The sequence below is a fragment of the Medicago truncatula genome, chromosome 8 (genome assembly GCF_003473485.1).
Source record: "Medicago truncatula cultivar Jemalong A17 chromosome 8, MtrunA17r5.0-ANR, whole genome shotgun sequence".
Lineage (NCBI taxonomy): Eukaryota > Viridiplantae > Streptophyta > Magnoliopsida > Fabales > Fabaceae > Medicago > Medicago truncatula.
In genome coordinates, this window is record NC_053049.1 from 19,768,473 (window position 1) to 19,793,598 (window position 25,126).

At 37.9% G+C, this 25,126-nt stretch overlaps 2 protein-coding genes across 2 annotated transcripts; one reads left to right on the forward strand and one right to left on the reverse strand.

The window, feature by feature from the left end:
* The first annotated feature begins 131 nt into the window (after positions 1–131).
* Positions 132–1,655, forward strand: LOC112417337 (uncharacterized). The gene is made up of 4 exons (XM_024772911.1): positions 132–224; positions 327–395; positions 777–995; positions 1,221–1,655. The coding sequence occupies exons 1-4, from the start codon at positions 132–134 to the stop codon at positions 1,653–1,655; spliced, it is 816 nt and encodes a 271-aa protein (XP_024628679.1).
* A 22,146-nt stretch (positions 1,656–23,801) lies between these two features.
* Positions 23,802–24,824, reverse strand: LOC120577485 (uncharacterized). Its single transcript, XM_039829037.1, has 2 exons — positions 24,432–24,824; positions 23,802–24,296 (listed from the first exon to the last, which is right to left on the reverse strand). Exons 1-2 carry the CDS (start codon positions 24,822–24,824, stop codon positions 23,802–23,804), a joined length of 888 nt encoding a protein of 295 aa, XP_039684971.1.
* Between the last annotated feature and the right edge of the window lie 302 nt (positions 24,825–25,126).

The following is a 25,126-nucleotide window of genomic DNA, read 5'->3' on the forward strand; positions in this document are numbered from 1 at the left end:
ACAACTCCAAATGGAGAAGATTCTGGAAATTCTACCTTCTGAGCAAGAAGTAGCTGTGAAGAAACTTTCAAGAACTTCTGGACAAGGAACAACTTAATGTCATACCTATACCAAAAGCAGAGTATATGAAGATGAGTGACAAATCTACTACTAAGTCAATGATTGCTTCTCCCTGTGCAAACTGTGAAGGTAGTAAGAAAGTAAGAGAAGCAAAAGCTCTTATGGTTGTTCATCAGTATGAGTTGTTCAAAATGAAAGATGATGAAAGTATTGAGCAAATGTACTCAAGATTTCATACTCTAGTTTATGGACTTCAAATACTGAAGAAAAGCTATGTAGCCTCTGATCATGTGAGCAAGATACTAAGAAGCTTACCTGCAAGATGGAGACCAAAGGTGACTGCTATTGAGGAAGCTAAAGATTTAAACACTTTAAGTGTTGAAGATCTTGTCAGCTCTCTCAAAGTTCATGAGATAAGTCTTAATGAACATAAACCTTCTAGGAAGAGTAAATACATTACTCTACCATCTAAAGGGAAGTCATCAAAAGCTCTTAAAGTTGTTGAATTTGAAGAAGAATCACCTGATGGAGATTCTGATGAAGATCCTACTAAGACGATGGCTATGCTCTCCAACAAGCTTGAGTATCTTGCAAAGAAAAACAGGAAGTTTCTGAGTAAGAAATGTGGCTACAAGAACTTGAAGAAAGAAGATCAGAAGGGATGCTTCAACTGTAAGAAGCCTGGACATTTCATTGTTGATTGCCCTGATCTTCAGAAGGAGAAATCAAAGGACAAGTCAAAGAAGTCAAACTTCAACACAAGGAAATTCAGAAAGCAGAGCAAGAAGAGTTTAATGGAAACCTGGGAAGATTTAGACAGTGATTCAAACTCTGAAAAGGAAGAGGCTGAAGAAGATGATAAAGTGGTTGTTGGGTTAGTGGCTACTGTGACTTCAGAAGCAGATTCAGATTCAGATTCTAAAGATGAAAATGAGGTATATTCTAAGATTCCCAAAGAAGAACTTATTGAGTCTCTTAAAAAACTCCTTACACACTTTGAATACAGAACCAATGAGTTGAAAGATTTAAAAGAAAGATATGTTGTTTTGATGAAATAACAAGAATCAACTCTATTGAATCTAAAAGCTTATGAAAAAGGACTTAGAGGGTTTGACTTCATTTGTATAACTTATGAAGATGAACTCAAGCATCTTTGTTAGAGGCTACAAGAAAAATGTAACGGAAAGTCTTTAAGTAAAGAAGAAATTTCTCTTGAGGAGTATATTATGTCTAGTATTGACAGAAGCAAAGTTGCTTCTATGATTTATAGCATTAATAGAAACAATGATAAAGGGATTGGATTTTTAGAAGGGAAACCAAATGAAATCAGTCTCAAAGCCTGTTGTGAATGCACCAAGGAAGTGTTGAAAACCTTCTCTATACTTGAAGGTGCTAAGAGTGAAACTGTTGTTCAGTCAGAGCCTGAAGCTACTAGCTCTGAGGCTAAGATTACTTCAAAGCCAAAGAACTCTAAGCCAAAGGCAATGATAAAATCTGATTCTAAGACCTCAAAGATTAAGATTATGAAGAGATCAGAACCTGTTCCTCAGAGTCTGTTGAGGCCAGAAGCTGGTATCTTAAAGTCTAAGTTTTAGAGGAAGAAAACAATTGTTGCTACTTGGGAATCATAACCAAGAGGTATTAAACCTAAGGCAATGAGTAACCATAAGCAATGAAACTCTCAGCACAAGGTACAAGAAGTGAAGAGTAAAACTTCTAGTACTAACCTCAAAGGACCCATAAGACAATGGGTACCTAAATTTGAAAATGTCAATATTGCAGATATGTCTTAGAGTAAAAGTAAAGCAAAAATCATGGTACCTAGACAGCGGTTGCTCAAGGCATATGACAGGAGAGAATAAAAAGATGTAATTTTTTTATGATTCAGTTGTGTGGTTGCCTTAGTGGCTGGGTTCTAATTTGTTTTTTCCTAAGTGGCTAGAATATATTTCTGGAAATAATTATCATGACATGACATTTGCATACCCTGTGTGGCTTGTTTAATCATCACGACATTTGCATAGCCTGTGTGGCTTTTTTTAGCCTATGTGGCTCGTTTTTAGCCTGTGTGGCTTGTTTATATCCGGATCATCTAGTGATTAAGAGCATGCATCTCATGAATATTTTTATTTGAGTTCTTTTCTTAAAATGTGGCTTGAGTGTAGTTTTATTCGGCGTATCGGTGCAGTATCGAACTTGCCCACCGAAATTTGCACTAGGGGAATCGAACTTGAGACCTTGAGAGGAGCATACTCCAAGATCCCAAGTAACCACTAGGCCAACCTTAAATGGGCCGATGTATCCTATATTATAACTTGTAAGCAAGCACATTAGTCTATTTGTTGTCTTAAGTTTGGAACTATGAAAATTGTGTGAAACCTACGGCCTTTATTTGTGTTCGAGTAAAGGAAAATATCTTGGGGTATCTTAGTTTAAATTTCATAGGATCAATTTTTAATCTTAGAATATCTTATTATCCCCTAATTTTAGTTTCCTGTTATTTAGTTTTCTTAGTGATTTGATTAGAAATCTTGTATCTTATAAATATGGATTAGTGTTTAGTCTTTTTATCAAGCTACTATATAGTTAATTATCAACTTTTTTTTTTTCTTTCAAAGAAGTTAATTGTCAAGATACTATAAAGATTATTGTGCCATATTACACCATAATCCCATTTCTTCTTCTTTTATCTAAAACATATAACCTCTACCTAGAATCAGAGTGGTATAATCCTCCTTGGCCGTGGCAACACTTTATTGCTGACGTGTTTTCGAAAGTTTGGGACTGTACTTGATAGTTATATTTTCAATGTTTAGCATGTCTCTGTTATTGTTGTCGGCCACTGCATAAGTTAACATTTGCCACAGTCGGCTACCACTATAGTCACTACGGTCCTTGTTAGTTTACGTCATTAATCAAATCATCGTTGTGAGTTTTAGAGTTACATCTGGTGAATGTCTTAGTATGTGCACATATTTGGTATGTGTGCACCTTTCTCGTCCTATGTCCGTCTATTGCTCATTTCTTTCTAATCACTAAAAGTATTTGGTTTACTGCATCTTTCTCTTCCAGGTTGTGCATGTTGGCATCTTTCCTTTGTGTTCGTCTAGTTTATCTATCCAAGTCACTCTTATTCTAACTAACTGTCAACGTTGCAATTTTCACATGCTGTCCAATTCAAGTTTGTTGTTTTGGTAGAGGGAGCAATAGAGGGTCTATGTCCGTCATAACTTTTTTTGTTGTAGTTCTTTGCTCTAAATTCAATGAAGCAGGTTGGGAAAATTTCTTCCATATGGTTGGGATTGACTCTAATTATCTTGTGAATTTTATTTCCCCAGCAAAATGAGTATACTTTCTGAAAAAACAAAGTTTTTATGCCGTCTGAAAACATGTAGACCCATTTTAACATATTGGAACTCATTTAATATAAATTTTATTTCATATAAACCTTGACTCATTAACACCCTTATTTTGGAATACATATTCTCTATTTCCAATTTATAAATTTGATTGTCATTTATTCAATTCATGAAAAAAAAATTGCCATAGAAAATGTTTTGTGGGGTATAGGGGATGTTTAATGGTTTGTCCTTTGTAGAGGTCAAAGTATAAGTGTAGTGGTACATGGTATAATGTTCCCTGTTTAAATAATACTTTTTGGCCCAACCCAACAAAATCTGGATCCATAACAAACAGGTAGCCCATTTGGACACTATAGATTGTGCAACAATGACTCTTATATATAATAGATAATTAGGGTTTTCAATGTAACCCTTTTCACTTGCTGCTGCTACTCATTCTCACACTATTATCTGCGGCTGCTATCACCCCTCTCACAAATTATTACTTTCACATTTTGTTGTTCATTGCATTCCACCAAATGTAGACAAAAAGCTGCCATGAGTGATCCCTGGTATGTTGCCTTAGATCTGATCTGATTCCACTTTCCTCAGTTTTTTTTTGTTGCTTGTATTCATTTTTATTGGTAATCTATTTTCTTCTAATTTCTGCTAATATTGTTGCAGCTTCATTGTAGAAATTGGATGCTATTCCTTGATAATGATTTCGATTTCTTGTGGTCATCTACAAATAGATTTCATTGGTGTAGTACTCATGAAATTGTTCTTTTGTTCTTTCTCAACATCAAGTGTGATTACTTTGATTAAAAAAGTGAATTCTCAAAACTATGGCCTCATAAAAACGGTACTCAAAAATTTTCTTTAGATATTATATTTATGTTTAGCGTTAAATGACATTCAAATTTTCCATATGAGCAATGCTATATATCAAGAAAGATTGAAGAATGACATGACAGAATAATCACCCTTAGATTTTATCAAGAAATTGTTCTGAATTTAATGTTAGCCAATAAAATCTAAGCCTGGGTGTTATGTATTTAAAAAAATCTCTGGGCAAGGATTTGGAGAGAGACTGAAAAGAAATCATGAAAGATGTCAAGTTAAAATGAAAGTAATCCTTGTAATATTAATCTATTTGAAATTAGCATGTTACTTGTTTTACTCTAATATCTATATTCTGTTGCTTTGATACAGGTGCTGGTTGTGAGTTTGGGCTGAGATTCTAGTATATAGTATACAACTCTACATTTTTTAGTGTAGACATTGAAAAAATTAATATTTTCTGACGTGAATCAAAAATACTTTTTGCTTTTATAATATTTTAGGAATCAATATTTTTTCTTCATTTAGTGTTATACATTTAATGGTTTCAATTAGAGATCGTACTCATGATTGCTCTTGTGTCAGCCAGTGTTCCAGAACCAAAATCTTCTCCAGAATGGTTTTTCTTCGAAGCCTGTGAATGTGACTGCTCTGCATCAAACTCTAACTTGGGTTCTGTAATCAGTTCAACATTTGAAAGAGAAAACGGAAAAGGGTTGTTCTCTTGTTTAGAAACAGCCTCTGAGGGAAACCGGACTAGCAGGCTCACATGCTCTAATGTCAGCCAATGTTTCAGAACTAGAATCCCGTGAGCCTGACTGCTCTATAACTTGCTCCTTGCGCACCAAATCAGAGTAAGGACACACGGGTTACTTTATCTTCCAGCACCTACAACATTTGAAGCCCAGCACAGAGGAGAGGATAACAAGATCGGACATGATTTCAAGTGAAATTGGACATTTGAAGTGTTCAAGAAGCTATTCAGCCGTCATTTCTGTCTTTTTGGCTACAAAAGTCTAAACCTAATCTTGGAGTTTGTTAGTCCCATAAAAACAGTGCGAAAAAATTTTCTTTAGATTTTTTGTTTATGTTAAAGGTTAAATCATTGAAATTTAGTACTAACATTCAAGGTGTTGATCTTTATTGATATTGATCATGCATAAAATGATCATTTACAAGGTTTCTGTTTCAGTTTAATTCATTTACGAGTTCGCATTTTGTTGCTGATTTCGTTTGCATTTTCTGATTGGCAAATACGTGTTTATTTTTTCGGCTGGCTAGTAAATGTCAAGCAGACTAATTAAATGCTGAAAATTATGATCACCTTTTTTTGAATAGTGTGGATTTTTTTTAATTTTAAATGCCTAATCTATATCACTGATATTGATACAGTCACATTAAATTTTCCAGATCTCGCGTCTTCCTTATTCACAAATGAGTAACAATATTTTTGAAACTATATCCAGTGATCCAAAAATTAATGCAAACTTACTTAATTTTGTGCTGGCATAAACATGATATTTTTGTTTTCAATGTGTTTTCTTTGTCTATAATTAACTAATTATATTAAATAGAAACACTTTTTGGTATGATGTTTTTTTGTTTTGACATTGTTTGTGGGATATGGTTGTGTTAATTGTTTATCTTTGATGTTCTACTATCGGTTAAACTTCATGTATTCAGATTTTGAGAAACAAAATAACTTTGTTGAATTTTGATCCACATGGCTTGCTAATGTTTTCTTTTTAATTTTCCTTTTTGTGTGATTTCTTATCGTTCTTTCAAATAGTATTTGTAATTATTTATCAAAATAAAAAAAATTATGCTCTTGTAGAATCAACAATTCTATTTTATATCTCTGGCAAGCCTATGAATATTAGTATTCAAAAAAAAAATTGCCAGCAACAGTTCTGTTTATATCTCTGACAAGCATATGAATATTAGTATTCATGTATAATTTTTTTCTTTGAATTCTTGACTGTGTTGTATTTATCTGTCGTATTAGATACTCATTTTTTTGTTTTCAACTCTTGTAGTTGATTGTCGTATAGATTTTTAAATTCCCTTTGTAAAGATATGTTTCCAACGTGTTGCCTTCCTGAAAGTTACTTTCTACTGTTTATATTATGGTTTTGTGCTAAGCTATCAGCAACATCTTGGTATGTCAATCTTATGTTTCTTTCTATTTCCAGATGTTTAGAATGATCAAAAGGATGAAGATGTCGTCCACCTGAGGGAGAAGAAAGTCTACTAGGTGGGATGTTAGGTCAGAAGTTCAAAAGGATGGCTCCATAAAAACGGAACAAAAAAATTTAATTTCTTCTTATAGTGAGGACGTTCATGATTTTGAAATTTATTGATATTGTTCATGTTTCAAATTATCTTTTACATGGCTTCTGATTCGGTTTTTTCATTTTACGAATTCAAATTATACCGCTGCTTTTGTTTTGCTTTTCTAATTGGCTAGTAATTGTAAGTCTACTAATTAAATAGTGTAAAATATTATCATCTCTTTTGTTAATTGAAAATACGTTCCATAAGGATTAGGATGGCAGGAGCAAAAAAAATTCTCATTTTAATATATTTTTTTAAATATGAAGTGTTGTTAAATATTGGCTACATTTTCTACTAAAAAAAAAAGTCTACAGTAGTAGTTGGATTTGAACATAGAAAATGTTTTGTTTTCACCTCCTGTTGGAGTATATACACCATTAAATTAAAAAAATAAAGATAAAACGAGAGTGATGCTATAGTTTGCAAATGTGATAGGGAGTGAGAGATAGAAATAAAATGATCGGTTGAGGTGTTTAGTAAGATTGATTTGAGATAGGGAATTGATATAACTAAGGTAAGGGGGTTGGAATTCATCATAATCATTTAGTGCAATTTTTCAATTATTGTATGAATAAATGCTTAATTGAGTAAATGATTAATTGTTCATAATTGTTAAAATTCGTGCTCCAATTATGATGTTATGTTTGTACGAAAGAAATTGGTGATAATTGATTTGTTGTTGGTGAAATTGAATGATCAAAGTATATGAAAATGATATATGTCATATTATTATGCTCTAAATGTCAATTTGTGATATGATGAGGTTGAATTATGCTGAGATTCATGTTCAATTGGTGTAGTTGTTGTTAAGTGATGTTGCTATTGATAATTCATGGCTTGGGTGTGCATAATTCATGATTGTAGAGGAGAAATGAGTTGTTGTTGGTGATGAAGGTGAGAAAAACACAAGAAGGGGGGGTTGAATTGTGTTTTCTTTTTCTCAAAAAAAACTTCTTCTGATATCACTTCAGAAGCTGTGAGAGTGCTTCTGATGTAATAATACTTCAGATGCAATTAAATTGCCTCTGATGTATTGTTCAGAATCTGATACGCAACGGAGTAAAAAACAGAGTAGAGAAAAGAAAGAGAGACACAAGCAATTATACTGGTTCCTTCCACAAACCGGAAGTAGTCCGGTCCCCCTTGCACTTCCAAGGAGATTTCCACTAAGAAATAATCACACAGATTACAACTGTAACGCCCACTTTCGTTTAATCGTTTATTAAATCGAGTTTAGGCAATTATATTATAATTATATAATATATGCATGATTTTGATATGTTTTGATGAATTTTGATGATTTGATTGATGACGTGTTAAGTTATGAGTATTGAAGGATTTGATTATGATATGAGATTTATTTTATTGTTAAATAAAATAAAGATTTGAAAATAATATAAAATATTTAGTTGAGGGCTGTTTTGATATTTTAGATAGTTTTGGGGGAGAAAGTGAGATAAGATAAGTTATTAGAAAGAGGTATAAATAGGAGAAGACCTAATATTTTAGAAACTCATTGTACGTGAAAACTTTTGGAAAAGGGAGAAAAAGCCAAGTCTAGAGGAACCAAGGTAGAGTGCTGCGATTTTCTTCATAACCAGGTAAGGGTGAGACTAGTAATTCAATAGCATTGATTGTTGTAATTCTGATGATTAATTGACAAAGTTAGGATTGATTTAGAAAAGTTTTGGAATTAGGTTAAAACCCTAAAAATTGATGATCAAACGGTAAAACTTGTTTAGATTGATGTAGAAACCGTCCTTTAACCTTAGAATATGTTTAGGATGAATTCTGGAATCAAAATTAGGCTTTGAACCATGTTGTGTGATGGATTTTTGAGAAAAACCCTAGTCTGCCCGTGCTTCTGTTCATCGCTCGCCACGGCGAGGGATGATCCTCGCCTCGCGAGTGATGAACTTCATCGCTCGCCACGCGAGCCCCTTTCCTTCGCCTCGCGAGTTGTTTGGTGCAACTCGCCATGGCGAGCAACCTTCCTCGCCTCGCGAGCTCAGGCAGAGAGCATGTCATGTTTCGTGTTTCGACCTTTTTAGTTGAACCTTGTATACCCTTGAGTACCTGAACATACCTAGTATTGATTAGGATTGAATGTAGGATCAGAGGGAACCCAGAACAAGCTTAGTTTGGGAGTTGAGTGGTGCTCGCCATGGCGAGTAAGGACTCTCGCCTCGCGAGTACAACCAGATTGTAGTTCCTGAGTGTCTGTGCGATCTGTGTCGCACTTGTTGATCAAGAGTGAACCCCTAACTGGTAATGAGACCTAGTGATGACGTTTAATGCAGCCTGTAGAGTTGTTTAGGTTATATTGATATTAATTGAATATGAATTAATGTATTGTATATTCATGCAAGATATGAAGGTTTGATAATAATGCAATTTATGTGCTATTGATATAATAATATCATCTTGATATGTGACTTGTTTATGCTGCTTCCGTTGTTTAACTAAGTGCATAAGTATATGATAAAGTTTAGCTCCAAATTATTGGATGCATGTTGATTACGTTGATTACGTGTTTTGTTGTTAAGAGTCCATGCATAGCATATCATTGAGCTTAGTCCTCACCACGAAAATTAGGAGCTTTGTCCTCCGCACGATTTATAGGAGCTTTGTCCTCCGCACGATTAAAGTATATTAATACTTATGATGACGATTGGTACCACATGCATATAAGGAGTCTAGGAGCATTGTCACATTGTCATGATTAAGATGCCTTGTTGATAATGAATGAATATGTGATTATGTGATAAGTGTTATTTGATTATGTTTCGTTGTTCATAATGAATTGGATATATGATTACGTGATAACTGTTTAGCATTTATGCAAAGTTAATAATGGAATGTTTATGATGTTAATTATGATTCGCAATTACATTGATTAATGTTATTTTATTATGAAATCTCACCCCTTCTGCTTGAAAATGTTGCCCTTCGTATGGGTAACTTGCAGGTGATCGTGCTTAGTGTGCAGTTGCTTCGTGAGTTGGCCTTGCCTTCACTGTGTCGTCTAGGTCGCTCTGATACGTAACGGGATGGGGTTATATGCTATAACATGCTTCATTCTTTTACGTGAACTGCTTATGTTTTGATAAACTCTTTTGAGATACTTATTGGGCCTGCGTGCCAAAATCGTTTTACGAATTATGATTATGATTTTCCGCTGCTATGTTAAAGATAATTTGTGAAGGTTAAATCATTATTTAACTGTTTTGGATTACGTTTCTATGTGATATCCCGTTTATGGTTTTTACTCTGATAATTGTTTAAGAAATTTGTATATTGGGAAAACGGGGTGTTACAATTGGTATCAGAGCAGGTTGATCCGTCCGGTCAATTAGAGAGTCGTGTCGAGTCTTAGTAATATTTATATTACTATCTTATGTTGTTGTTGCTACTTTTGTAGAATATCAGAAATGGCTGGAAGGAATGATGCTGCGTTAGCTGCTGCTCTACAAGCTGTTGCCCAAGCTGTGGGACAACAACCTAACGTGAATGCTGGTGCAAATGCTGAAGCTAGGATGTTGGAGACGTTCATGAAGAAGAACCCTCCGACTTTCAAAGGACGTTATGACCCTGATGGAGCCCAGACGTGGCTTAAGGAGATTGAGAGGATTTTCCGAGTTATGCAGTGCACTGAAGATCAGAAGGTGCGGTTTGGTACTCATCAGCTGGCCGATGAAGCTGATGACTGGTGGGTTGCTATTCTGCCTACCCTCGAGCAGGAAGGAGCTGTTGTGACTTGGGCTGTTTTCAGGAGAGAGTTCCTGAGAAGATACTTTCCGGAAGATGTTCGCGGGAAGAAAGAGATCGAATTCCTTGAGCTGAAGCAAGGAAATATGTCCGTGACAGAGTATGCTGCCAAGTTCGTGGAGCTGTCTAAGTTCTATCCGCACTATACTGCAGAGAATGCTGAGTTCTCGAGATGCATCAAGTTCGAGAACGGTTTGAGGCCCGACATCAAGAGGGCGATTGGATACCAACAGCTGAGAGTTTTTCAGGACTTGGTTAATAGCTGCAGGATCTATGAGGAGGATACCAAGGCTCACTACAAGGTAGTGAATGAGAGGAAGGGCAAGGGACAGCAGAGTCGTCCTAAGCCGTACAGTGCCCCCGCTGACAAAGGGAAACAGAAGATGGTCGATGTCAGGCGGCCTAAGAAGAAGGATGCTGCAGAGATTGTGTGTTTCAATTGTGGAGAGAGAGGCCACAAAAGCAACGTCTGCCCGGAGGAAATCAAGAAGTGCGTCCGGTGTGGTAAGAAGGGTCATGTGGTGGCTGATTGCAATCGTACAGACATTGTGTGCTTTAATTGCAATGGAGAGGGTCACATTAGTTCACAGTGTATCAGCCAAAGAGGGCGCCGACTACTGGTAGGGTCTTTGCTTTGACTGGGACTCAGACAGAGAATGAGGATCGTTTGATCAGAGGTACTTGCTATATTAATAATACTCCTTTAGTTGCTATTATTGATACTGGTGCTACGCATTGTTTTATTGCTTTCGATTGTGTTTCTTCTTTGGGTCTTGTTTTGTCTGATATGAATGGAGAGATGGTTGTCGAAACTCCGTCTAAGGGTTTGGTGACTACTTCTCTCGTATGTTTGAAATGTCCTTTGTCTATGTTTGGTCGTGATTTTGAAATGGATTTAGTTTGTCTACCTTTGAGTGGTATGGATGTGATTTTGGGTATGAACTGGTTAGAGTACAACCACGTTCTTATTAATTGTTTTAGCAAGTCAGTACATTTCTCTTCCGTCGAAGAGGAAAGTGGTGCAGAGTTTTTATCTACTAAGCAGCTGAAGCAACTGGAACGCGACGGTATCTTGATGTTTTCGTTGATGGCTACTTTATCTATTGAGAATCAAGCAGTGATTGACAGGTTACCGGTGGTGTGTGAATTTCCTGAAGTTTTTCCAGATGAGATTCCTGATGTGCCTCCAGAGAGAGAAGTTGAGTTTTCTATTGATCTTGTTCCTGGAACGAAGCCGGTCTCGATGGCACCTTATCGTATGTCTGCTTCTGAGTTATCTGAGTTGAAGAAACAGTTAGAAGACTTGCTTGAGAAGAAGTTTGTTAGACCAAGTGTTTCACCTTGGGGAGCGCCGGTTTTGCTAGTAAAGAAGAAAGATGGTAGTATGCGGTTGTGTATTGATTATCGACAGTTGAACAAGGTAACTATCAAGAATAGGTATCCACTTCCAAGAATTGATGATTTGATGGATCAGCTAGTGGGTGCACGAGTTTTCAGCAAGATTGATTTGAGATCAGGCTATCACCAGATTAAAGTAAAAGACGAAGATATGCAGAAGACGGCTTTCAGAACGCGTTATGGTCACTATGAATATAAAGTTATGCCTTTCGGTGTGACCAATGCACCTGGAGTGTTTATGGAGTATATGAATCGCATCTTCCATGCATTTTTGGATCGGTTTGTGGTTGTGTTTATCGACGATATTTTGATCTACTCCAAGACTGAAGAAGAACATGCTGAGCATCTGAAGATTGTCTTACAAGTGTTGAAAGAGAAGAAGCTTTATGCTAAATTGTCTAAGTGTGAATTCTGGTTGAAAGAGGTGAGTTTCCTTGGCCATGTTATTTCCGGAGATGGTATTGCAGTGGATCCGTCTAAAGTTGAAGCGGTATCACAGTGGGAGACTCCAAAGTCCGTTACTGAGATTAGAAGTTTCTTGGGTTTAGCTGGTTACTATAGAAGGTTTATTGAAGGGTTTTCTAAGTTAGCTCTTCCGCTAACGCAGTTGACTTGTAAAGGTAAAACTTTTGTGTGGGACGTCCATTGTGAGAAAAGTTTCGGTGAATTGAAGAAGCTTTTGACGACTGCTCCAGTGTTAATTTTGCCGAAGTCAGATGAACCTTTTGTGGTTTATTGTGATGCGTCCAAGTTGGATTTAGGAGGTGTACTTATGCAAGAAGGTAAAGTGGTAGCTTATGCTTCAAGACAGTTGAGAGTTCATGAGAAGAATTATCCTACGCATGATCTCGAGTTGGCGGCTGTAGTCTTTGTATTGAAGATATGGAGACATTACTTGTATGGTTCGAGATTTGAAGTGTTTAGTGATCACAAGAGTTTGAAGTATTTGTTCGATCAGAAGGAATTGAATATGAGACAGCGAAGATGGCTCGAATTGTTGAAGGATTATGACTTTGGTTTGAATTATCATCCAGGTAAAGCTAATGTTGTTGCAGATGCCTTGAGTAGGAAGACATTGCATATGTCCGCCATGATGGTCAGAGAGTTCGAATTGCTTGAACAGTTCCGAGATATGAGTTTGGTTTGTGAATGGTCACCTCAGAGCGTGAAACTGGGTATGTTGAAGATTGATAGTGAATTTCTGAAAAGTATAAAGGAAGCACAGAAAGTTGATGTAAAGTTTGTGGACTTGTTGGTTGCTAGAGATCAGACGGAAGACAGTGATTTTAAAATCGATGATCAAGGTGTGTTGAGATTCCGAGGAAGAATTTGTATCCCAGACAATGAAGAGATTAAGAAGATGATTCTTGAAGAGAGTCATAGAAGTAGCTTGAGTATTCATCCGGGAGCTACGAAGATGTATCATGATCTAAAGAAGATTTTCTGGTGGTCTGGTTTGAAACGAGATGTGGCACAGTTTGTGTATTCCTGTTTAGTTTGTCAGAAGTCGAAAGTTGAGCATCAGAAACCTGCTGGGATGATGGTACCTTTAGACGTGCCAGAATGGAAATGGGATAGTATATCGATGGATTTTGTGACGAGTTTGCCGAATACTCCGAGAGGGAGCGACGCAATTTGGGTTATTGTTGATAGGTTGACGAAGTCAGCTCATTTCCTACCTATTAATATTAGTTTCCCTGTTGCCCAGTTGGCAGAGATTTATATCAAGGAGATTGTGAAGTTGCATGGTGTTCCTTCGAGCATTGTATCAGATAGAGATCCAAGATTTACTTCTAGATTTTGGAAAAGTTTGCAAGAGGCCTTGGGTTCGAAGTTGAGATTGAGTTCGGCGTATCATCCACAGACAGATGGTCAGTCGGAGAGAACAATTCAGTCGCTAGAGGATTTGTTGAGAATTTGTGTTCTTGAGCAAGGAGGAACTTGGGATAGTCATCTTCCGTTGATCGAGTTCACTTATAATAATAGTTATCATTCTAGTATTGGAATGGCACCGTTCGAGGCTTTGTATGGTCGGAGATGCAGAACTCCGTTGTGTTGGTTTGAATCAGGAGAAAGAGTGGTCTTAGGACCAGAGATTGTTCAGCAAACTACTGAGAAAGTTCAGATGATCCAAGAGAAAATGAAGGCGTCGCAGAGTCGACAAAAGAGTTATCATGATAAGCGTAGAAAAGATCTTGAGTTCCAAGAAGGAGACCACGTGTTTTTGAGAGTCACTCCTATGACTGGTGTAGGACGTGCTTTGAAGTCAAAGAAGTTGACCCCGAAGTTCATTGGTCCGTATCAGATATTGGAAAGAGTTGGAACGGTGGCTTACCGAGTGGGTTTACCGCCGCATCTTTCGAATTTGCACAACGTTTTCCATGTGTCGCAACTTCGAAAGTATGTTCCGGATCCATCTCATGTAATCCAAAGCGACGATGTACAAATTAGAGACAACCTTACGGTAGAGACTTTGCCGTTGAGGATTGATGATCGTAAGGTGAAGACGTTGAGAGGCAAGGAGATACCTCTCGTGAGAGTCGTTTGGTCGGGAGCGACTGGTGAAAGCTTGACGTGGGAGCTTGAGAGTAAGATGCTGGAGTCTTATCCAGAATTGTTTGCTTGAGGTAAATTTTCGAGGACGAAAATATTTTAAGTGGGGGAGAGTTGTAACGCCCACTTTCGTTTAATCGTTTATTAAATCGAGTTTAGGCAATTATATTATAATTATATAATATATGCATGATTTTGATATGTTTTGATGAATTTTGATGATTTGATTGATGACGTGTTAAGTTATGAGTATTGAAGGATTTGATTATGATATGAGATTTATTTTATTGTTAAATAAAATAAAGATTTGAAAATAATATAAAATATTTAGTTGAGGGCTGTTTTGATATTTTAGATAGTTTTGGGGGAGAAAGTGAGATAAGATAAGTTATTAGAAAGAGGTATAAATAGGAGAAGACCTAATATTTTAGAAACTCATTGTACGTGAAAACTTTTGGAAAAGGGAGAAAAAGCCAAGTCTAGAGGAACCAAGGTAGAGTGCTGCGATTTTCTTCATAACCAGGTAAGGGTGAGACTAGTAATTCAATAGCATTGATTGTTGTAATTCTGATGATTAATTGACAAAGTTAGGATTGATTTAGAAAAGTTTTGGAATTAGGTTAAAACCCTAAAAATTGATGATCAAACGGTAAAACTTGTTTAGATTGATGTAGAAACCGTCCTTTAACCTTAGAATATGTTTAGGATGAATTCTGGAATCAAAATTAGGCTTTGAACCATGTTGTGTGATGGATTTTTGAGAAAAACCCTAGTCTGCCCGTGCTTCTGTTCATCGCTCGCCACGGCGAGTGATGATCCTCGCCTCGCGAGTGATGAACTTCATCGCTCGCCACGCGAGCCCCTTTCCTTCGCCTCGCGAGTTGTTTGGTGCAACTCGCCATGGCGAGCAACCTTCCTCGCCTCGCGAGCTCAGGCAGAGAGCATGTCATGTTTCGTGTTTCGACCTTTTTAGTTGAACCTTGTATACCCTTGAGTACCTGAACATACCTAGTATTGATTAGGATTGAATGTAGGATCAGAGGGAACCCAGAACAAGCTTAGTTTGGGAGTTGAGTGGTGCTCGCCATGGCGAGTAAGGACTCTCGCCTCGCGAGTACAACCAGATTGTAGTTCCTGAGTGTCTGTGCGATCTGTGTCGCACTTGTTGATCAAGAGTGAACCCCTAACTGGTAATGAGACCTAGTGATGACGTTTAATGCAGCCTGTAGAGTTGTTTAGGTTATATTGATATTAATTGAATATGAATTAATGTATTGTATATTCATGCAAGATATGAAGGTTTGATAATAATGCAATTTATGTGCTATTGATATAATAATATCATCTTGATATGTGACTTGTTTATGCTGCTTCCGTTGTTTAACTAAGTGCATAAGTATATGATAAAGTTTAGCTCCAAATTATTGGATGCATGTTGATTACGTTGATTACGTGTTTTGTTGTTAAGAGTCCATGCATAGCATATCATTGAGCTTAGTCCTCACCACGAAAATTAGGAGCTTTGTCCTCCGCACGATTTATAGGAGCTTTGTCCTCCGCACGATTAAAGTATATTAATACTTATGATGACGATTGGTACCACATGCATATAAGGAGTCTAGGAGCATTGTCACATTGTCATGATTAAGATGCCTTGTTGATAATGAATGAATATGTGATTATGTGATAAGTGTTATTTGATTATGTTTCGTTGTTCATAATGAATTGGATATATGATTACGTGATAACTGTTTAGCATTTATGCAAAGTTAATAATGGAATGTTTATGATGTTAATTATGATTCGCAATTACATTGATTAATGTTATTTTATTATGAAATCTCACCCCTTCTGCTTGAAAATGTTGCCCTTCGTATGGGTAACTTGCAGGTGATCGTGCTTAGTGTGCAGTTGCTTCGTGAGTTGGCCTTGCCTTCACTGTGTCGTCTAGGTCGCTCTGATACGTAACGGGATGGGGTTATATGCTATAACATGCTTCATTCTTTTACGTGAACTGCTTATGTTTTGATAAACTCTTTTGAGATACTTATTGGGCCTGCGTGCCAAAATCGTTTTACGAATTATGATTATGATTTTCCGCTGCTATGTTAAAGATAATTTGTGAAGGTTAAATCATTATTTAACTGTTTTGGATTACGTTTCTATGTGATATCCCGTTTATGGTTTTTACTCTGATAATTGTTTAAGAAATTTGTATATTGGGAAAACGGGGTGTTACAATTGGTATCAGAGCAGGTTGATCCGTCCGGTCAATTAGAGAGTCGTGTCGAGTCTTAGTAATATTTATATTACTATCTTATGTTGTTGTTGCTACTTTTGTAGAATATCAGAAATGGCTGGAAGGAATGATGCTGCGTTAGCTGCTGCTCTACAAGCTGTTGCCCAAGCTGTGGGACAACAACCTAACGTGAATGCTGGTGCAAATGCTGAAGCTAGGATGTTGGAGACGTTCATGAAGAAGAACCCTCCGACTTTCAAAGGACGTTATGACCCTGATGGAGCCCAGACGTGGCTTAAGGAGATTGAGAGGATTTTCCGAGTTATGCAGTGCACTGAAGATCAGAAGGTGCGGTTTGGTACTCATCAGCTGGCCGATGAAGCTGATGACTGGTGGGTTGCTATTCTGCCTACCCTCGAGCAGGAAGGAGCTGTTGTGACTTGGGCTGTTTTCAGGAGAGAGTTCCTGAGAAGATACTTTCCGGAAGATGTTCGCGGGAAGAAAGAGATCGAATTCCTTGAGCTGAAGCAAGGAAATATGTCCGTGACAGAGTATGCTGCCAAGTTCGTGGAGCTGTCTAAGTTCTATCCGCACTATACTGCAGAGAATGCTGAGTTCTCGAGATGCATCAAGTTCGAGAACGGTTTGAGGCCCGACATCAAGAGGGCGATTGGATACCAACAGCTGAGAGTTTTTCAGGACTTGGTTAATAGCTGCAGGATCTATGAGGAGGATACCAAGGCTCACTACAAGGTAGTGAATGAGAGGAAGGGCAAGGGACAGCAGAGTCGTCCTAAGCCGTACAGTGCCCCCGCTGACAAAGGGAAACAGAAGATGGTCGATGTCAGGCGGCCTAAGAAGAAGGATGCTGCAGAGATTGTGTGTTTCAATTGTGGAGAGAGAGGCCACAAAAGCAACGTCTGCCCGGAGGAAATCAAGAAGTGCGTCCGGTGTGGTAAGAAGGGTCATGTGGTGGCTGATTGCAATCGTACAGACATTGTGTGCTTTAATTGCAATGGAGAGGGTCACATTAGTTCACAGTGTATCAGCCAAAGAGGGCGCCGACTACTGGTAGGGTCTTTGCTTTGACTGGGACTCAGACAGAGAATGAGGATCGTTTGATCAGAGGTACTTGCTATATTAATAATACTCCTTTAGTTGCTATTATTGATACTGGTGCTACGCATTGTTTTATTGCTTTCGATTGTGTTTCTTCTTTGGGTCTTGTTTTGTCTGATATGAATGGAGAGATGGTTGTCGAAACTCCGTCTAAGGGTTTGGTGACTACTTCTCTCGTATGTTTGAAATGTCCTTTGTCTATGTTTGGTCGTGATTTTGAAATGGATTTAGTTTGTCTACCTTTGAGTGGTATGGATGTGATTTTGGGTATGAACTGGTTAGAGTACAACCACGTTCTTATTAATTGTTTTAGCAAGTCAGTACATTTCTCTTCCGTCGAAGAGGAAAGTGGTGCAGAGTTTTTATCTACTAAGCAGCTGAAGCAACTGGAACGCGACGGTATCTTGATGTTTTCGTTGATGGCTACTTTATCTATTGAGAATCAAGCAGTGATTGACAGGTTACCGGTGGTGTGTGAATTTCCTGAAGTTTTTCCAGATGAGATTCCTGATGTGCCTCCAGAGAGAGAAGTTGAGTTTTCTATTGATCTTGTTCCTGGAACGAAGCCGGTCTCGATGGCACCTTATCGTATGTCTGCTTCTGAGTTATCTGAGTTGAAGAAACAGTTAGAAGACTTGCTTGAGAAGAAGTTTGTTAGACCAAGTGTTTCACCTTGGGGAGCGCCGGTTTTGCTAGTAAAGAAGAAAGATGGTAGTATGCGGTTGTGTATTGATTATCGACAGTTGAACAAGGTAACTATCAAGAATAGGTATCCACTTCCGAGAATTGATGATTTGATGGATCAGCTAGTGGGTGCACGAGTTTTCAGCAAGATTGATTTGAGATCAGGCTATCACCAGATTAAAGTAAAAGACGAAGATATGCAGAAGACGGCTTTCAGAACGCGTTATGGTCACTATGAATATAAAGTTATGCCTTTCGGTGTGACCAATGCACCTGGAGTGTTTATGGAGTATATGAATCGCATCTTCCATGCATTTTTGGATCGGTTTGTGGTTGTGTTTATCGACGATATTTTGATCTACTCCAAGACTGAAGAAGAACATGCTGAGCATCTGAAGATTGTCTTACAAGTGTTGAAAGAGAAGAAGCTTTATGCTAAATTGTCTAAGTGTGAATTCTGGTTGAAAGAGGTGAGTTTCCTTGGCCATGTTATTTCCGGAGATGGTATTGCAGTGGATCCGTCTAAAGTTGAAGCGGTATCACAGTGGGAGACTCCAAAGTCCGTTACTGAGATTAGAAGTTTCTTGGGTTTAGCTGGTTACTATAGAAGGTTTATTGAAGGGTTTTCTAAGTTAGCTCTTCCGCTAACGCAGTTGACTTGTAAAGGTAAAACTTTTGTGTGGGACGTCCATTGTGAGAAAAGTTTCGGTGAATTGAAGAAGCTTTTGACGACTGCTCCAGTGTTAATTTTGCCGAAGTCAGATGAACCTTTTGTGGTTTATTGTGATGCGTCCAAGTTGGGTTTAGGAGGTGTACTTATGCAAGAAGGTAAAGTGGTAGCTTATGCTTCAAGACAGTTGAGAGTTCATGAGAAGAATTATCCTACGCATGATCTCGAGTTGGCGGCTGTAGTCTTTGTATTGAAGATATGGAGACATTACTTGTATGGTTCGAGATTTGAAGTGTTTAGTGATCACAAGAGTTTGAAGTATTTGTTCGATCAGAAGGAATTGAATATGAGACAGCGAAGATGGCTCGAATTGTTGAAGGATTATGACTTTGGTTTGAATTATCATCCAGGTAAAGCTAATGTTGTTGCAGATGCCTTGAGTAGGAAGACATTGCATATGTCCGCCATGATGGTCAGAGAGTTCGAATTGCTTGAACAGTTCCGAGATATGAGTTTGGTTTGTGAATGGTCACCTCAGAGCGTGAAACTGGGTATGTTGAAGATTGATAGTGAATTTCTGAAAAGTATAAAGGAAGCACAGAAAGTTGATGTAAAGTTTGTGGACTTGTTGGTTGCTAGAGATCAGACTGAAGACAGTGATTTTAAAATCGATGATCAAGGTGTGTTGAGATTCCGAGGAAGAATTTGTATCCCAGACAATGAAGAGATTAAGAAGATGATTCTTGAAGAGAGTCATAGAAGTAGCTTGAGTATTCATCCGGGAGCTACGAAGATGTATCATGATCTAAAGAAGATTTTCTGGTGGTCTGGTTTGAAACGAGATGTGGCACAGTTTGTGTATTCCTGTTTAGTTTGTCAGAAGTCGAAAGTTGAGCATCAGAAACCTGCTGGGATGATGGTACCTTTAGACGTGCCAGAATGGAAATGGGATAGTATATCGATGGATTTTGTGACGAGTTTGCCGAATACTCCGAGAGGGAGCGATGCAATTTGGGTTATTGTTGATAGGTTGACGAAGTCAGCTCATTTCCTACCTATTAATATTAGTTTCCCTGTTGCCCAGTTGGCAGAGATTTATATCAAGGAGATTGTGAAGTTGCATGGTGTTCCTTCGAGCATTGTATCAGATAGAGATCCAAGATTTACTTCTAGATTTTGGAAAAGTTTGCAAGAGGCCTTGGGTTCGAAGTTGAGATTGAGTTCGGCGTATCATCCACAGACAGATGGTCAGTCGGAGAGGACAATTCAGTCGCTAGAGGATTTGTTGAGAATTTGTGTTCTTGAGCAAGGAGGAACTTGGGATAGTCATCTTCCGTTGATCGAGTTCACTTATAATAATAGTTATCATTCTAGTATTGGAATGGCACCGTTCGAGGCTTTGTATGGTCGGAGATGCAGAACTCCGTTGTGTTGGTTTGAATCAGGAGAAAGAGTGGTCTTAGGACCAGAGATTGTTCAGCAAACTACTGAGAAAGTTCAGATGATCCAAGAGAAAATGAAGGCGTCGCAGAGTCGACAAAAGAGTTATCATGATAAGCGTAGAAAAGATCTTGAGTTCCAAGAAGGAGACCACGTGTTTTTGAGAGTCACTCCTATGACTGGTGTAGGACGTGCTTTGAAGTCAAAGAAGTTGACCCCGAAGTTCATTGGTCCGTATCAGATATTGGAAAGAGTTGGAACGGTGGCTTACCGAGTGGGTTTACCGCCGCATCTTTCGAATTTGCACAACGTTTTCCATGTGTCGCAACTTCGAAAGTATGTTCCGGATCCATCTCATGTAATCCAAAGCGACGATGTACAAATTAGAGACAACCTTACGGTAGAGACTTTGCCGTTGAGGATTGATGATCGTAAGGTGAAGACGTTGAGAGGCAAGGAGATACCTCTCGTGAGAGTCGTTTGGTCGGGAGCGACTGGTGAAAGCTTGACGTGGGAGCTTGAGAGTAAGATGCTGGAGTCTTATCCAGAATTGTTTGCTTGAGGTAAATTTTCGAGGACGAAAATATTTTAAGTGGGGGAGAGTTGTAACGCCCACTTTCGTTTAATCGTTTATTAAATCGAGTTTAGGCAATTATATTATAATTATATAATATATGCATGATTTTGATATGTTTTGATGAATTTTGATGATTTGATTGATGACGTGTTAAGTTATGAGTATTGAAGGATTTGATTATGATATGAGATTTATTTTATTGTTAAATAAAATAAAGATTTGAAAATAATATAAAATATTTAGTTGAGGGCTGTTTTGATATTTTAGATAGTTTTGGGGGAGAAAGTGAGATAAGATAAGTTATTAGAAAGAGGTATAAATAGGAGAAGACCTAATATTTTAGAAACTCATTGTACGTGAAAACTTTTGGAAAAGGGAGAAAAAGCCAAGTCTAGAGGAACCAAGGTAGAGTGCTGCGATTTTCTTCATAACCAGGTAAGGGTGAGACTAGTAATTCAATAGCATTGATTGTTGTAATTCTGATGATTAATTGACAAAGTTAGGATTGATTTAGAAAAGTTTTGGAATTAGGTTAAAACCCTAAAAATTGATGATCAAACGGTAAAACTTGTTTAGATTGATGTAGAAACCGTCCTTTAACCTTAGAATATGTTTAGGATGAATTCTGGAATCAAAATTAGGCTTTGAACCATGTTGTGTGATGGATTTTTGAGAAAAACCCTAGTCTGCCCGTGCTTCTGTTCATCGCTCGCCACGGCGAGTGATGATCCTCGCCTCGCGAGTGATGAACTTCATCGCTCGCCACGCGAGCCCCTTTCCTTCGCCTCGCGAGTTGTTTGGTGCAACTCGCCATGGCGAGCAACCTTCCTCGCCTCGCGAGCTCAGGCAGAGAGCATGTCATGTTTCGTGTTTCGACCTTTTTAGTTGAACCTTGTATACCCTTGAGTACCTGAACATACCTAGTATTGATTAGGATTGAATGTAGGATCAGAGGGAACCCAGAACAAGCTTAGTTTGGGAGTTGAGTGGTGCTCGCCATGGCGAGTAAGGACTCTCGCCTCGCGAGTACAACCAGATTGTAGTTCCTGAGTGTCTGTGCGATCTGTGTCGCACTTGTTGATCAAGAGTGAACCCCTAACTGGTAATGAGACCTAGTGATGACGTTTAATGCAGCCTGTAGAGTTGTTTAGGTTATATTGATATTAATTGAATATGAATTAATGTATTGTATATTCATGCAAGATATGAAGGTTTGATAATAATGCAATTTATATGCTATTGATATAATAATATCATCTTGATATGTGACTTGTTTATGCTGCTTCCGTTGTTTAACTAAGTGCATAAGTATATGATAAAGTTTAGCTCCAAATTATTGGATGCATGTTGATTACGTTGATTACGTGTTTTGTTGTTAAGAGTCCATGCATAGCATATCATTGAGCTTAGTCCTCACCACGAAAATTAGGAGCTTTGTCCTCCGCACGATTTATAGGAGCTTTGTCCTCCGCACGATTAAAGTATATTAATACTTATGATGACGATTGGTACCACATGCATATAAGGAGTCTAGGAGCATTGTCACATTGTCATGATTAAGATGCCTTGTTGATAATGAATGAATATGTGATTATGTGATAAGTGTTATTTGATTATGTTTCGTTGTTCATAATGAATTGGATATATGATTACGTGATAACTGTTTAGCATTTATGCAAAGTTAATAATGGAATGTTTATGATGTTAATTATGATTCGCAATTACATTGATTAATGTTATTTTATTATGAAATCTCACCCCTTCTGCTTGAAAATGTTGCCCTTCGTATGGGTAACTTGCAGGTGATCGTGCTTAGTGTGCAGTTGCTTCGTGAGTTGGCCTTGCCTTCACTGTGTCGTCTAGGTCGCTCTGATACGTAACGGGATGGGGTTATATGCTATAACATGCTTCATTCTTTTACGTGAACTGCTTATGTTTTGATAAACTCTTTTGAGATACTTATTGGGCCTGCGTGCCAAAATCGTTTTACGAATTATGATTATGATTTTCCGCTGCTATGTTAAAGATAATTTGTGAAGGTTAAATCATTATTTAACTGTTTTGGATTACGTTTCTATGTGATATCCCGTTTATGGTTTTTACTCTGATAATTGTTTAAGAAATTTGTATATTGGGAAAACGGGGTGTTACAACAACTGCTCAATACTACCTAGTATGAGACTTCAACAATGCTCAAGCACGCAGGCAAGAGACTTCCGTTGCTCAAGCACTAAAGCAAGAGACTTCCTATGCTCAAGCACTTTGCTCCAAATCATAACCCTTGTCTTTGGAATAGACTTCAGCTTAAATAGGCACAGAATTCCGCCTAAAATCGTGGCACGATTTAAGTAAATCGTGGCACGATTCTCCTTGAATCGCAAATCTCTGAATTAGGGTTTCCTCAAATCGTGCCACGATTATGCAATCGTGACACGATTTCTTCAATGTCAAAGCTTGATTTTGGTCTTCTAAAATCGTGTCACGTTTTTTACCAAATCGTGACACGATTCTCTTCTTTGTATTTTCTTCAGTTTTCTACTCTTTTGCTGCATAAGTTGCCTTGTGAACTCCACTTTGTGATCAAAATACATATAAAAAAACTCTAGAAATAGCGAATGACGGACTGTCATCAGTAACCTTGTGCAACAATTCTGGCTTTGTTTCTGGTTACTTCACCTTGTTCATTCAACTTGTTTTTGAATACCCATTTTGTTCCAATAATGTTCTTCTGATTAGGTTTGGGTATCAGATCCCACACATCATTTCTTTGAAACTGATTTAGCTCTTCTTGTATAGCTCTTCTTGTACAGCTAAAGTGAGGGTCATTCTTGTAGGTTTTGGCTCTCCACCTCCAATCTTCTTCATCATTGAAAGGGGCATCAAATTGATGCTTGCCCCTAAATCACATAAAGCACGTCCAATGTCAACCGGCCCAATGGAACAAGGGATAGTAAAAGCACCAGGATCCTTAAGCTTAGGAGGAAGTTTCGTTTGGAGAATAGCACTACAATTCTCGGAAAGAGAGATGTTCTCATCATCTTTTGGCTTTCTTCTCCCCGTTAACATTTCTTTCATGAATTTTGCATAAACCGGCATTTGATCGAGAGCTTCACCAAAAGGAATATTCACCTGAAGTTGTGAAAAGAGTTGCATGAATTTCTTAAACTGTCCTTCCTCCTTCTTCTTCTTTTTGGCTAGATGAGGGTATGGAAGCTTCACATAAGATGGGATAATTTGTGGTTTATCCCCATCCTTCAAAATTTGGCTTTTAGACTTTCTCAAGATCGAGTCTTCATCAATTAACTTCTCACTTTTTTCTCCCTCTGTTTTTTTCTTCTTTTCATTTTCAACTACACCTTGATCACTCTCTTTTTCAACTACTTCCTCATCTTCAACATCTTAATCTACCTCCACAACATTTTCATCAACTTTCTTGGGAACTTTTGGAACTAAAGGTGTCAAAACCTTCTTGCTCCTTAACTCAATAACATTGCAATTAGTTTCATTCTTAGGATTCTCTTGAGTATTACCTGAGAATCCCCCTTTGTTCTGTTCAGCCAACTGCTTAGCTAATTGCCCAAGTTGTGTTTCAAGCATTTTTCTTGAGGCTTCATTGTTCTTTCTTTCAAGGTCTTGACTTTTTTCCATTTCTTCAAAGTTACTTTGAGTCATTTTCATGAAATTCATCATTGTTTCCTCAAGACCTGGAGACTTCCTTGGTTGTTGTTGTTGTTGAGGATTGGGCAGCAAAGGGTTTAAGGTGTTGTTGTTGGAGTAACTCAAGTAAGGGTGTTTGTTCATGGAGTAAGGGTTTTGCCTTTGGTAGTTCACATAGTTGGCTTCTTCACTAGCTCCCTCTGGTACACATTCACCATTAGGATGGCCCTCTCCACACAAATCACATCAGTTTTTACCCTTAGGCTACCTCCAGCTGAGGCATCTAGAAACATTCTGTTGCTATGAGTTAACCCTTCAGTGAAGAATTGGGGATACTGTTTTTCAGAAAACTCATGGCCTGGACATCTCTTCAGTAGCAAATTGAACCTTTCCCAAGCATCATAAAGTGATTCACCTTCACCTTGCCGAAAGCTTGCTATTTCTTG

Bases quoted from the DNA above. Each gene is read 5' to 3' on its own strand.
- LOC112417337 (XM_024772911.1), top strand. From the start codon at position 132: ATGAGTGACAAATCTACTACTAAGTCAATGATTGCTTCTCCCTGTGCA. The intron at 225-326 runs GTTGTTCATCAG...CAAATACTGAAG, and splicing joins GAGAAGCAAAAGCTCTTATG to AAAAGCTATGTAGCCTCTGA. The intron at 996-1,220 runs GTATATTCTAAG...CATCTTTGTTAG, and splicing joins ATTCTAAAGATGAAAATGAG to AGGCTACAAGAAAAATGTAA.
- LOC120577485 (XM_039829037.1), bottom strand. From the start codon at position 24,824: ATGAACAAACACCCTTACTTGAGTTACTCCAACAACAACACCTTAAAC. The intron at 24,297-24,431 runs GTAGATTAAGAT...ATCTTGAGAAAG, and splicing joins TTGATGAAAATGTTGTGGAG to TCTAAAAGCCAAATTTTGAA.